This window comes from Hyaena hyaena, unplaced genomic scaffold, assembly GCF_003009895.1.
Source record: "Hyaena hyaena isolate Hyena2069 unplaced genomic scaffold, ASM300989v1 scaffold_137, whole genome shotgun sequence".
Lineage (NCBI taxonomy): Eukaryota > Metazoa > Chordata > Mammalia > Carnivora > Hyaenidae > Hyaena > Hyaena hyaena.
In genome coordinates this window covers 2,765,941-2,781,117 of record NW_024080769.1, presented here as the reverse complement: position 1 = coordinate 2,781,117, position 15,177 = coordinate 2,765,941, and the positions used below count along the sequence as shown (strand labels likewise).

The following is a 15,177-nucleotide window of genomic DNA, read 5'->3' as shown; positions in this document are numbered from 1 at the left end:
CAAAATGTTAACAAGTGAATCTAAATGAAGAGCCCATGGTGTTCATTATACTATTCTAGCAACTTTTCTGAAAGTCTCAAATTGTTTCCAGTGTAAAAAAGTTGGGGGGTAGAAAAGAGAAAGAGTTAAGTGCCTGCAAACACGACCAAGAAATGTGTGCAGAGTAATAATGCATCAAGCCAGTGGCGGGGTGGGGAGTGGCAAAAGACAGAGTAAATAAAAAATAGAGGAAAAAAGACCCTATTCCCACAGTCTTATGATCTAGCTGAAAACAAAAAAAAAATATGTGCAAATACCAGAGAATACACAGACTAAACTGTTGTCTTGAGCCCAAGTGTCATATATCGATTTCAAATCAGGAGCTGCAGGTGACAGATAATTAATTCTCGATCTGAACTATGCCTTGAAAGACAGGCAAGACGGTAGTCAGAATGACAGGAGAGAGAGAGTACTCCAGATGGGGTGGGGAGGAACCATGAACAAAGGTCCAGAGGCTGGAATCTGTGCGACATGTGCAGATGAAAACTTCCCTGCCTGGAGCCCAGATGCTCATGTGAAGGCCAGCTTAGACTCAGAGTAGCAGGCAGGCCCAGACTCCAGGAGGCTTTAAAGGCCAAGTTGTTTTATGCAGGGTGGAGTTGACAGGGCTAGAAAATGAAGACAGAAAGACTCTGTGGAACTGGTATCAGATGACACAGGGAGCCTGTGGGGAAGCACAAGTAACTAAAAAGCCATGACCATTTCAATGGTGATTCTGTAGGAATAAGAGAGCCTAAAGCCAGAATGAATACTGAGGACAAAGGAAAAATTCCTTGCCAGGGCTGCGACACAAGGAATCACAACGTCTGCTATTAAATTAGAAAAAAAATAATAATAATAATGTGAGGGCAATCGGGCTACGACATCTGTGACCGCACAGATCTCCAGGGTTGATGTGGCTGGGCTGACTGGCTAGGCAGGTTCCTCTTCCTTCTTCACAGCTCCATGTGCATCCCTCCTGAAGCTGTGAGCAGGTTGAAGAGGACAACCTTCTCCAACAGAGAAGGGCCATTCTTCAGCCAAGGGTATATGAATGGCTCCCCTGCGAGAGCCTCCCAACAAGCTCTCAAGGTCCACTTGTAGGAGAATGTAGGGGAGTCAAGCTTCCAAGACTCCAGACACATCCAAAATGAGGTGCTGCATGTGGCAGGCTGCCTTTCTTAAAAAGGGGGGGTGGGGGCGCCTGGGTGGCTCAGGCAGTTAAACGTCCAACTTCGGCTCAGGTCATGATCATAGTTCATGGGTTTGAGTCCCACGTCAGACTCTGTGCTGACAGCTCAGAGCCTGGAGCCTGCTTCAGATTCTGTGTCTTCCTCTCTCTCTGACCCTCCCCTGCTCATGCTGTCTCTCTCTCTCTCTCTCTCTCTCTCAAAAAATAGGTAAAACATTTAAAAAAGAAGAAAGAAAGAAAGAAAGAAAGAAAGAAACAAACAAAGAAACAAAGAAACAAAGAAACAGAGAAAGAAAGAAAGAAAGAAAGAAAGAAAGAAAGAAAGAAAAAGAAAGAAAGAAAGAAAGAAAGAAAGAAAGAAAGAAAGAAAGAAAGAAAGAAGAAAAAAATGACCTCTAGGATCCTTTCTTGTCAGGAATTTTTACGAGAAGGAAGAGGCAAAGGTGACTGCAATGTTCTCTGCCAGGCACCTAAAGAATGGCGACCGCACGAAAAGAAAAAGGAATGGGAAAGGGGCAAGAGTGCCAGGCAGGGACGACGGACTTAGCTGCGGTGTGTCAAATTTAAGGAGGATGGTGGACGGTGCGTATGCAAAGATCAAACTCGTTTCCTCACTCTGGCTAGACACTGTGGCTCTGAAATGACCAGAGGATACATACTGGCAAAGGGGTCAGTCACATTCACAAAGACCAAATCATTTTCTAGAAAAATAAAATAAAATAAAATAAAATAAAATGACCAATTGGCAACTTTTGGTAATATCAAAAACTCAGTTGTGAGGCCATAATATGCCACAGCTCCAGGCCCTCCAGTCCTTGGTTTAAATTTTAAATTTTAAATTACAGGGTACCTGGTCAAATCAAATTAAGTGGCTTGGTTGGTTGAGCATCTGATGCTTGATTTCAACTCAGGTCATAATCCCAGGGCTGAAATCCCAAGCCTTGCATCGGGCTCTGCACTGAGTGTGGAGCCTGCTTAAGATTCATTCATATTCTCTCTTTCTCTTTCTCTCTCTCTCTCTCTCCCCCTCCCTCCCTCCTCCCTCTTGCACTTTCTAACATAAAAGATAATAAACTTTAAAATTTTTAATTAAAAATAAATTCTTAAAGGGGCGCCCAGGTGGCTTAGTCGGTTAAGCGTCCGACTTTCGCTTAGGTCATGATCTCGTGGTTCGTGGGTTCGAGCCCCACGTCGGGCTCTGTGCTGACTGCCAGCTCACAGCCTGGAGCCTGTTTCAGAGTCTGTCACTCCCACTCTCTCTGACCCTCCCCTGCTCATGCTGTCTCTCTCTCTCCTAGAAATTAAAAAAAAATAATAATAAAAAATAAATAAATTCTTAAATTAAAACTCTTGCAACAAGTTCTCAGGAGACCTTTTCCCCATGCAGAGACTGTAGGAGGCACAAATGTTCATTCCTGGGGGAAGGGTCTCACAAAGACACCTGTCTTAACAATACTGCCCTAAACCCTCGTGAGACTGCCAATGCCTACAACCGAGGCCTTCAGGCCTAGGACAAGTACCCACCTGATGATTCAGGCCCCAAAACTCTGTAGGACACCATGTGAAGGACTACTTACTCCCTCAACTCCTAGCACCAGAGGATCTGTTAGAACCTGAGGTTCCTAAAATCAACCAAGTCACTGTCAAGTAAGTCTGCTAGCAGAGACACAATTTTAGAAACTAGGTTCATTAACTCTGTTCAGTGAAAACTTATGGTGCCACTTGGTGCCGCACAGGTTATTAGTGCAGGTGTTTTGATCCAGAACATTTCCTAGAATTTACCTCCTGTGTCCCTGTGGCTCTCAGGAGCACAACTGCTAAAGGAAAATCTCTCTCCCTTAGGGTAAAATTCTTCAATGGCCCCTTCTAAACTCAAAGATTTATTTCTTCTTGAATTTCTACTGAACACACACAGAAACTCAAAGCAGATTTCCTGATTACCTGTTCATCAAGAGAGAAGAACACTGCTGGTCTGGAAGGCATCAGAATACTTTTTAAGGGACTCTTGGTGACAAGAGGCAGAAGCAGGCAGCCAGAGTTCAGAGGCAGAAATGAAATGCCAGCTGTGGAAGACAACTGCCAGCCTGAAATGCTGAAGATCAAGCTTGTCCTGACAGCAAGATACATCCCCACTGAAGCTCAAAGACTTAGTTATTAGCCAAGGTGGGAAGAGTAAAGAGGCAAGCCATAAAGCAGCAGGAACAAACCCACTGTGGCACCGCCAGCAGCTCTCCCTCGAAGTAGGAAACAGAAATGCTTCTACCAAGATGGGTACAGGTAAGTGGTAATGGACTCAAAGGGAGCTCAGACCAGAGTGCCCCACTCAAACTTTGACTTGATCCTTCTGCAAGACAGTAAATAGTAACTCTACTTCAGGTCATCCTCCTCATACATTTGCTGCTCCTCAAATCTCAGTAGACAGCATAGAGACAAAGCAACATCCTTCAGGCAAAGCAAATGGGACAACTGCAGAGATTCAGTGCCTGCACCAACAGCACACCCTGCCTCCCATCTGGGCTTCCAAATACTGGAGGGCAGGAGGAGGCTACACAGTAGAAAACAAATGGTGGAAGTTAACTAAGAATTCTACCTAATAGGAAGGGTTCTTACCTAAATATACCCAACAATAATTTATTACAACTCAGGAAATGAAGAATTCGAGACACTTTAAAGTCATTCCTGATTGAAAGGTTTACTGGATCATTTAATGCCAACAAAATGGAGATAATAACAAAATGAGAATAGGGCAATCTCGCAGATGTGCCATGAAGACTGTGATAAGCATGTAAAGTACTCAGAATGGTGCCATGACAGAGTCATCATAAATACTCAATGAACCTTCAATACCATGATGCTGATCATAATGATGCTGCCTCTCCTGAAACAGGCTCCCACATCCCCTTTCTGCCACCTCTAACCCCTGTACACACTTCTATTATTTGTTTACACATTTAGTTACTCCTGAGGCCCCTGAAGTGGCAGACAGTGACTTACCCAGAGGATCTAGAATAGTGCCTCGCACATAGTAAAAACTTTATAAATGCAGATGCTTTGAAAAAACCTTCCTGGGGCAGCCTTTGCAATTCTATTCGAAGTCAAATACTGACTAACGATCATAAGCTGTGCACTGTACTAGCTGCTTTTCCATATGATCTCATTTGACAATTTTATCCCACTTTACAGATAAGGAAATAGGCTCAGTAGCCCCCACCTGGCTCTATACCTCCACTCTGACTCTACAGACGTCTCCCCACTGAAACTTGTGGTAACTCCCTGACCTCTCTCTGTGTGGTGACTCTACTGCTGGTCTTCTCTGAGCTCAGCCACAAAGCACCGCGGGCGGGAAATCACAACACCACGCAGACTTGGCCCACTGCACTTACGCAGTCTAACTGCCACTAGACGCTCACGGCCATTCTTCCTGCCCCACGGGCTCGATGCCTTTCAACACTTCTGCCCACTCAACCCTTCTCTACCTGTTTCCAACCATCACACTCCTCTGCACCATTTCTCTCACAGCTCTGTCTTCCTTTCCACTCAGAGGCCCAAACCTCTGGTACATGAATTAGGTCCAGAGACTGACCAGTCTTCCTGCTCTGGTCCCTCTGTCCTCCCACTGTACCCTGAATTCTATCATGAGACCAGTCTTTGTAAAGACTAAAAGTCGTCCTAAAAGAGATCTGGGATCATGTCATTTTCAGAACCCTTGAGCTGCTCCCTACGGCACAGGACAAGGAAAGCACATGCACACAAGGCTCTGTGCTCCGGTCCAAAGTATTTTTAATTCCTGCTAGTCCCCCATGCAAACCATGGGCCCTGGCCACACCAGGCCAATCTCTCACACGGCCCTTTACTCACACTATTCACCAGTGCCTACCAGCCCACCCACACATCTCCTCTTCCTCCCTGCCTGGTGAAGCCTGCCCAATGCTTCAAGGCTTCTGTCCTGCGCCCTTGGTGAAGCCGTTCCTGATCAGCCCAGCGTTCAGGACCTCTCCTGCTTCTCAGTCCAGTGCAATTAATGTCCATTCTCACTGGACTCCAGGCATATATGGTATCTTTCCATTTCCTAATATATTTTAATAACAAATGCAAGGTCTGTCTTAGAGTGACTGACACAAAATAAGCACAGTATTCTGACCGAAAACTTTTAAATATTTCTTTTAGAGTATTATGATTGTTGAGCAAAGACTCTCTCCTAACTAGTGTTCTTTGGGGACTGCTTTACCACTGAACACAGTGTGCACATGCATCTCACACTTTACAGCCAAACTTAATACACAAGTATATGACCACTGGATATCCTTATTAGCAGGGTTAAGTCCAAGCTGGAGGAATGTCTGACAATCCACGACTGTTGGAAACAGCACTATCAAAGGACTCAAAGGCTTTTCAGAGAGAAAAGATTTGGGTTAAACAAAGAACTAAATTTAGTTGCTTCCTGAAAGTGTTTTCCCAATCCACAGGCATTTTAGAACACTGCCCCCGTAACACACGCACACGCACACAGACACACACACACACACACACACACACATAGTTGGCAGAGGATTGCCATGAGGAGTATGAGCAATTAGAAACTGTTGACACCACTTAGCATGCAGTCAATGTGCTGGATACCAGCAGCAAGCTGTGAGAATCCGAAAACCCAAGCCATCACCAAATGGTAGTAAGCATGTTGTTGTTCTTTTGCTACCCTGGGGATTGGCAGAAAATAAGGTATTTGGGGCTCTAGGACATTAATGCTAAACGGCTAGTTGGGGAGCTATCCAAGCCACTCCCCACAGAGGCTGATCTAAGCTCGTCCATTCCTGAGGGAATACTAAACAGAAACGACTATAGTATATTTTGCCATTACGCTGCCCTTCTCTTCTTATACCATCTTCTTCCTTTTTAACGTATCCACATTTGGAAGATAAAATGAAATGTGACAGATAAGGTTCATAAGAGCATTCATCTCTCTGGGCCTCAATGTCCTCATATGTAAAACGAGAAAATCATACTAAGCAATCAAGTAACCTAAAACTAACATTTGATGGTCTTAGGTGGTTTCCCCACCTATTCCAGAAAGTCTGCCTTATTCTAACTGTAGCATCTGCATAGGAGACTCAAGTGGAGAAGTGTCCCCAGCCGTGCACTGTCTGAATAACAGTAAAAACCTACTTTGGGGCTTGTGTCTTGCTCCTGGAGCAGAGATGACAACCACCTGTAGAAGCCGCTCAGCAAGGCAAGAGCTTGCTTGCTCTACTTTCAACGCAGACCCTGCTTGGCCAAAGGGCTCCGGTTACATTCCTGATCACCACTGATGATAAAGAGGAAAACCAGGTAGCATGAAGCTGTGGGGCCTCTCGTCCTCCCACCGTCATGCCTCAATGAGGTACAACTGGTCGCTACACACCACAGGCCGCATCCTGAGCTCTTGGCGGAGGACCAGTTCATGGGCTTTGTAGCAGGTTTGTTGATGGCAGTTTTGGAAAAATAGTTTCACGTAAGAGAAGGGAACTTTTTACTTCTGTCATTAAATTAAAGTGCAAAAATAAAGTTAGAGACGTGGAGTGTGTAGTAGGGAAAAACTCCCACCCTCCCCTTTGTTTGCTCTAGCAATGTTTTCTCAGGTTCCTTCAAATCTCAGTGTCTTTCCTGAGTCTATTTTTCCCTCCCTCTTAGCCACTGCATTCCGAGGCAGGCTAGATCCCCCCAGCTCGGGGATTTCAGGGAAACGACATACTGCACGGCCCAACCACCTCAGCTCAGAGAGCCACCAGCAGAGGCTTATTTTCCAAATGAGGGCAGTAAAAAAGGGGAGCCATAGGGGTGGATAAATCTGAGTGTCCTCAGGCCTGCTGGATGATAGCTGCCTTTGAAAAGTTTAAAATCGGGCAACTTAAATTAAGCCTGATTCCGAGCGAGGTTGTTTGCCTATACACAGGTGGTAAAAAGCAAAAGAGTTGAGCAAGTTACACTCTCAGTGCCACTGAGGGAAACCACCTTAGTAAAGAGGCATGCCCACCAGAATCTGCCAGTGAAAAATGGAAAGATAATTTGGTAATCTCTCTTAGCCTGACAGTCTGCTTATTTTTTGTTCTCACACGGAAAGCACATGCAAGTTTCTATACTCAGCAAACCAAACACATCACAGTCCTACTGCGGTCTACAAAAAGCCACGCCATATCTGATTTTCCTCCAAATGTAATTAAGCCATCTCTGTAATACTTACTGTAACTGTTACTACTGTTCTAAATTTATATTCCCTATATTCAGACCCTCAAACCAAAATGAATATTGTACTTAGTTCCTTCTCTACTTCATTAAAATGATTATGATTCCTCCTTCGTTCTTTAAGATCCTTCAATAACAATGGTTTTCAAACTATATTCCAGGAAGCCCAGATAATAATGTGGTTTGGGGGAGAAGGGACAGAGAGGGGTGAAGTAGACCACCTCTCCCACAGCTGCATTTATCTTCCTCAAATGCCATGTTTGAAGAAAGATCCTAATGTTAAAAAAAAAAGAAAGAAAGGAACTTGGGGCACCTGGATGGCTCAGTCGGATGAGAGTCCAACTCTGGCTCAGGTCACGATCTCACGGTTTGCGAGTTCAAGCCCCACGATGGGTTCTGTGCTGACAGCTCAGAGCCTGGAACCTGCTTCAGATTCCATGTCTCCTTCTCTGCCCCTCCCCCGCTCATGCTGTCTCTTTCTCTCTCAAAAATAAAACATTAAAAAACAAAACAAAACTTAAAAACCACTGAGGTAATAGACTAGACTATTCAAGATAGTGACCTAGGCACTACTACTTGGTTACATGAGAATTAGGATTAACAAAACTTCCATGACCAAGGCTAGCAAGAAATGAGGACAGTATAGTAAACAATTTATTAAAGTCCTAATTTTAGCCAATGGTCAATCATCCATCTCCAACTGTTTTTTTACCCCAAAAGCCAGTGAAACAGAGTTGAACTTCTGGTAAAATGTATAGGCAGTAATAGGCAAGCCAAAGTGAAAAGCAAAGATCTGATTAGGTGGCTCCTATGCCTTTAGCTGTTAATCATAATGCACTAAAGGCAGAGCAGATCCTGTCAGATGTAGGATAAAATGGACATGAAATCAGCCCCCTACTCCCCTACCCCATGGTAGGTAGGATGCTACATTAGCCACAAGAGACAATAATAATAAGCCAACCACAAAACCACTTTAGTTAATTCCTACTGCAAGCCTCTGATTCAGAATCTAGGTCATTCTGTTTTTAGCATAATGGAAAGGGAAGAGCAGCCAGTGGGAAGTGGACCTGGTGCAACTCACCAGTGCAGAACTCCTTGCTCACGTTGTGGGGCACTGTGATCCGCCGATAGACAATGGGCTCTGACTCCAGGATGTTCTCATCGTGGCGGTACCGAGTGGGCCTTTCATTTGGGATGCCCCGGGAACGGGTACCACTTCTCCTCTCGTAGGTATCAATCTCCTCAAACACAGCTGCCTTGTCAAAAAGAGCCAGGTTCCCTTCAAAATCAAAATCTGTGTCTGGAATCTCCTCGATATCATCCCCGAAGCATTCGTCATCTTTATTCTTCATTTGGCCATTCTTTAAGCCACTTTTCTTTGGAGTTGCCTGATTTGGGTGTCTGCTACTAGATGACCCTAGAGAAAAAAATGGGAACTAAGGTCAGTGTGCCCACAGGATGTGCTCAGTAGAAGTGAAAAATACATTAGTCTTTTATGGGCAGTGTTACAGGAATCAAAGTGAAGATGGTAAAGATAAGCTTTTCCTAGATCACATTAAGTAGCATAAACTACCACAGATCTCCCAGAATAACAGATTTCATATATTACCCAAGTAATAATGAATATAAAATAAGTACAACTCCTGGAAATATTAACCAGTTCTATCCTTCACTAGGAAATCAGTAATGACAGAGGCTTTTTGACAACTGAATGTCAAAAAAGCGGTAGGGCGCAAGCCTATCAAAATAACACCAGCATTCTTCACAGAGCTAGAACAAACAATCCTAAAATTTGTATGGAACCACAAAAGACCCCAAATAGCCAAAGCAATCCTGAAAAAGAAAAGCAAATTTGGAGGCATCACAATCCCAGACTTCAAGCTATATTACAAAGCTTTAATTATCAAGACAGTATTGTATTGGTACAAAATTAGACATTTTTATCAATTGAACAGAATAGAGAATCCAGAAATGGACCCACAAACGTATGGCCAACTCATCTTTGACAAAGCAGGAAAGAATATCCAATGGAATAAAGACAGTCTTTTCAGCAATTGGTGTTGGTAAAACTGGACAGTGACATGCAGAAAAATGAACATGGACCACTTTCTTACACCATACACAAAAATAAACTCAAAATGGATGAAAGACCTAAATGTAAGACAGGAAGCCATCAAAATCCTCAAGGAGAAGGCAGGCAAAAACCTGACCTCAGCTGCAGCAACTTCTTACTCAACACATCTCCGGAAGCAAGGGAAACAAAAGCAAAAATGAACTATTGGGACCTCATCAAAATAAAAAGCTTCTGCACAGTGAAGGAAACAATCAGCAAAACTAAAAGACAACTGACAGAATGGGAGAAGATACTTGCAAATGACATACGAGATAAAGGGTTAGTATCCAAAACTTATAAAGACTTATCAAACTCAACACCGAGTTGATAATCCAGTGAAGAAATGGGCAAAAGACATGAATAGACATTTCTCCAAAGAAGACATTCAGATGGCCAACTGACACGTGAAAAAATGCTCAACATCACTCATCATCAAGGAAATACAAATTTAAATCACAATGAGATGCCACCTCACACCTGTCAGAATGGCTAACAACTCAGGCAACAGGTATTGGCAAGGATACAGAGAAAGAGGATCTCTTGTGCACTGCTGGTGGGAATGCAAACTGGTGCACAGCCACTCTGGAAAACAGTATGGAGGTTCCTCAAAAAATGAGAAGTACCCTATGACCCAGCAATTGCACTACTAGGTATTTATCCAAGGGATACTGGTGTGCTGTTTCGAGGCGGCACATGCACCCCAACATTTAGAGCGGCACTATCAACAACAGCCAAAGTATGGAAATAGCTCAAATGCCTATCAACAGATGAATGGATAAAGATGTGATACACACACACACTGAAGTATTACTCAGCAATCAAAAAGAATGAAATCCTGCCATTTGCAACTACATGGGTGGAACTAGAGGGTATTACACTAAGCAAAATTAGAGGAAGACAAATATATAACTTCACTCATGAGGAATTTAAGATTCAAAACAGATTAACATAAGGGAAGGGAAGCAAAAATAATATAAAAACGGAGGGGGACAACATAAAAGACTCTTAAATATAGAGAACAAACAGAGGGTTGGGGGAAGGGTTGGGGGGAGGGGGATGGGCTAAATGGGTAAGGGGTATTAAGGAATCTACTCCTGAAATCACTGTTGCACTATATGCTAACTTGGACGTAAATTAAAAAATAAATCAATCTGAAAAAATAATTTAAAAAGAAAAAAGAAAAAAAAAGCAGAAGGGCAATGATACAGCAGCCTCTCCCCACATGTCTGAATGGTTTAACCCTAATGTCCAGCAGTTGAAAGAGAAATCCCCCCAGAGTAAAAGAAGACCAACTCCTCATAACCTGAAGTTCACAGAAAAATACTACTCAACTGGCTCCAGATTCTATGCTTCCCAAACAAACAACCTTCTAAATTTTTAATGTGGTCTTAGCCTGGAACCCAGCAGGAGGGAATCTCTGGTTTAGAGAGATTCCAGATCTTGAGTCAGATATACATCTATCACTATAAGTTGGTATTTTGACTTATAAACCTGTTTTTAGCTCTCTCTCTTTTAATATTTCATTATTTTTAAGAGAGAGACAGAGTATAAGTAGGGGAGGGGCAGAGAAGAGAGAAAGGGAGACACAGAGTCCAAGGCAGGCTCCAGGCTCTGAACTGTCAGCACAGAGCCCAATGTGGGGCTCAAACTCACAAGTCATGGGATCATGACCTGAGCTGAAGTCAGATGTTTAACTGACTAAGACAATACCCAGGCACCCTTAGATCTTTTAATGTGATCTTTTCTCAGAATTTAACACTTGTAGGGAAGCAATTACTGAACCATCAAACAGGACAAGGACCATACTGACCTGATTCACCAAGACGCACATCAACACCAGAACAGCAGACACTATCTGGCTACCACACATCAGTCTACTCTTCTAGCAGCCAAGACAGAAAATCACACAGAATTCTCCAAGCCATCCACTCTTAGAGAATTCTGAATTGAGTTTATATTCTGACCCTTTCAGGGTGACCAGGCTAATGGTATGCCAAACTGAACCTCCAATATGGTTTAAATAAATGTGATGTGCCTCCTTTTGAAAGACTGAGCTCTTTAATTACTGAAGATACTTAAGTAGAGGTTAGAATGATCACGAGCAAATCCCCTCACATACATCATCCCAACTATCCTGCTCTAACCTCTCACAGCAACTCCCTTCTACCCTATGGACGAGCCAGGACACCTATGTCTAGCTGCAGTTCTCGTTAACATGTTATACAATCTCAATTTCCTTGTACGTAAAATGCTCACTGTTATATCCCCAGCACAGTTCCTAGCACACAGCCAGCAGTCAATAAATATTTGTTTAACAACTTAATCAACATTGGCAAGATCAACTGCAATAATTATTCTGCAAGATGTGTACTGTGCAAATACAACTCGTGTCCCCAAGTCTTCCTGATGCCAAATACTGGTATAGAAAAGGGCTGAGCTGAAAGATGAGATTTAGGCCTCTGAAAATAACTTAGGTTGGCCAAAATTATAAAGGAGAGGAAGATCTAGCTGAGCCACCATCAACAGCTTGGATTATAAAACAATGACACACTTGACAAAATTTGGGTTAAGTTCTAGTTCCAATAATCTGACAAAAACATTTAGTGAGAGCATGCTATGTGCCAAAGCCAGGTGCTAGAAATATAGTATATTAGACATGCTACTCTAAAAGGAAGGAGGAGAGGGGTGCCTGGTGGCTTAGTCATTGAGCATCCAGCTCTTATTTCTGCTCAGGTCATGATCCCAGGGTGGTGGGATCAACCCCTGTGTCAGGCTCTGTGGTGAGTGTGGAGACCGCTTAAGATGCTCTCTCCCCCTGCCTGTCTGTCTCCCCCCTCCATTTACCTCCTCCCCCACTTGCACTCTCTGAAATAAAAAAATAAATTTAAAAAATATTAATTAATAAAAAAATAAATTTCTAAAACTCTAGCAACAAGTTGCCATGAGACCTTTTCCAATGCAAAGTCTGTAGGAAGCACCAATGTTCATTACTGGGGCAAGGGACTCTATTGCAGCTCAGGTCATGATCTCATGGTCATGGACTCGAGCTCTGCCTGTTTGGGATTCTCTCTCTCCTTCTCTGCCCTTCCCTGCTTCGTGCTCTAACATAAACAAACATTTTTCTTTTTAACAGAGGAGAGATATATAAGTAACTAAAATACAACATGATAAGAATTATAACAGAAATTTATATAAAGTATTAAAGAAACGTGGAAGAAAAAACCAGAGCTGGATTAGGAATGGGAGAGCAGGCATGAAAATACAAGGTCAGGATAACATCCTCGGCAATAGAAGTAGGTAGGGGAAGAACTAGAAAAAAATCCTATATCCAGGACTAATGTTCTGGCCTCAATACAAATCAAAGCATACTATTAGAAAACAGGTCTCTGGCCCAGTGGTCTTTCTCCAGTGGATGTGGACATACCCAGGAGTGTAAAGGATGATCCACTGGGATGAAGGGAGAAGATATTGCATACTCTATTTTTTTCTTTTAACTAAAAAGAATAGAAAATTAAGCTTTATGAATTTAATGTTCAGATAGAAATTGGCACTCTTATGAGGCTTCATGCCAGCCAATCACTGCCAATATGAGATGTTGGAAGAAAGAGTGATGTTCCATAACAAGAAGTACATCCATGCAAATGGACACTTTTTGTTGTTACTATAAAATGTATGTAACATAAAATTTACGATTTTAACTATTTTTAAGTTTACAGTTCAGGGGCATCAAGTACTGTTGTGCAATTATATAAATTTTTAGCTACTAAAGCATGCTAAAATAAGTGGCTTAAAAAGATTCCTATAAAGAAATTATGTATTAAATATGATACTAATAACGCAATCGTAAGTGAACAAAAAGAATGGCAGAGCTAATGCCTCCCCTATTCCTCTATTGTAGGCCTTCTTTGGCTAGAATGAAGTTTTTAAAAAATTGATCAGATGGAAGAAGATGATCTCCCAAATTAGAGAAAGTATCAAGGTTATTCCAAACAGGAATCCATATGGACTATCACCGACTAAGCTCCCCCTAAGTGTATATTCTACATCAGGAGTATGCAAACTGTTTGGAGCCCACCAAACCCAGGCCACCACTGTTCCTATGATAAGTGTCCTTAGAATACAGTCACACATCTGTTTACATTCTATGTAAGGCCACTTCTGTGGTGCAAAAGCAACATTAAGTATTTGAGACCGAGACCTCATGACCGGCAAAGCCTAAAATATTTAACATCTGACCCCGAACAGGGAAAGTGTGCTCACCCTGCTCTATGTCAGGCCTCTCAGAGGTATTCTTTTCAGTTTTGCCTTTTTGTTCCCCCCAGCTAATAACTTTCCAGCAATGAAAAAAATGTTAAATTTTTAATTCACTGAACCCAGGACCAGTTCTTTGAACTTCTGTTTCATTCAAAGTGTCACTTATGAGTCTTTCTACTCCACACTCAATCTCTGCAATGCTGGGCTGGACTCCCCAGCTCCATTTTCCCTCCCTCAGGCGGCTTCCTGTCAGCTTCCACGGCCAGTAGCAGACACTGGAAGAGAGTGGAAGAAAAAGGAAGGAGGAATGAGACGGGACTTTCTCCTTCTTGTCTGCTTGCTATTCGCACCAGCATTGCCCTGGCAGTCGGCTCCAGTCTCAGTTTTCTTTCCGCCTCGTGCAGAGACACCCGGTGTCAGGGCAGCTCCGGGAACTACTGGCACCAGCTGTGAGAAGCCCCTTCTCTGAACTTCAAATTTCTGCTAACAGCAGCCTCCTCCCGGTTTTCCCTCCCTCAAGGTCTCTTTTTGCTTTTTTGGTCTTCTAACACCTATTTAACCAATTCTCTTAAATTTCTTCAGAAATAACTAGTGTGGTTTCTATTTTCTTTAGCGGTACACCAAGATCAAAAAAATTAAGGACTCACAGCTAATCACTCTGTTATAACCAAATATTAACGTTTATTAAGCAAAAAGGTTTTGAACCATTAATAAACCATTTCTTTAAAAATAGTTCATGTTTATTTCATCCTTTTTAAATTGTAAAGGTAAAGAACTTTCTGAATGACAGACACACAGAAATAGTGCTTAGAGCTCCAATTCTAAAATCTCAGACATGGGCCAAGATTAAACACAGACCAGTGTAGATGTTAAAGAGCTCATCTTCTCCCAGTAGGGATGAAAATCTTAGCTGACTCGAGCTCAAAGTAGACAAATAGACAAAAAGAAACAGACTAACCAGATTTTCTGTTGTCTCTCACCCAACAGAAAGTAGAGCTCTAGAAAGATTAATTCCCTTACAGAGATCAAGTGATCAAACCATAAAGCCAAACCCCTAATCACTGTGCTACCAATGGGGAGCAGCTTAGCTGTAGACAAAGCGAAAACAAAAAAGTAGTAGAAAGGGAGACTACTAAAGAAACAAAGTCGGCCAAGGTTATTGCCACCCTGGAGTCAGACCTGGGAGCCAGAGAAGATGCACCTGGGCTTTATCTGCTCCGAAGTGCAACACTGATTTTTGTGTTTACAGCTTTACTAGAGGTATTATCAGTATACAAAACCCTGCACATACGTAATGGATACAATATGATGAGTTTGGACATACACAAATACTTGTAATGCCATGACCACAATCAAGGTAATAAACATCACCTTGGAATCT

The 15,177-nt window shown here is 42.6% G+C and overlaps 1 protein-coding gene across 2 annotated transcripts in view; it reads right to left on the bottom strand.

The window, feature by feature from the left end:
• EDC3 (enhancer of mRNA decapping 3) overlaps window positions 1-15,177 on the bottom strand; it is a 49,158-nt gene that overhangs the window by 12,705 nt on the left and 21,276 nt on the right. For both annotated transcript variants that reach the window (XM_039238228.1, XM_039238227.1), the window contains exon 4: window positions 8,511-8,846. In XM_039238228.1, the coding sequence (XP_039094159.1) occupies window positions 8,511-8,846 (336 nt within the window). The remainder of the gene's footprint in view (window positions 1-8,510; window positions 8,847-15,177) is intronic.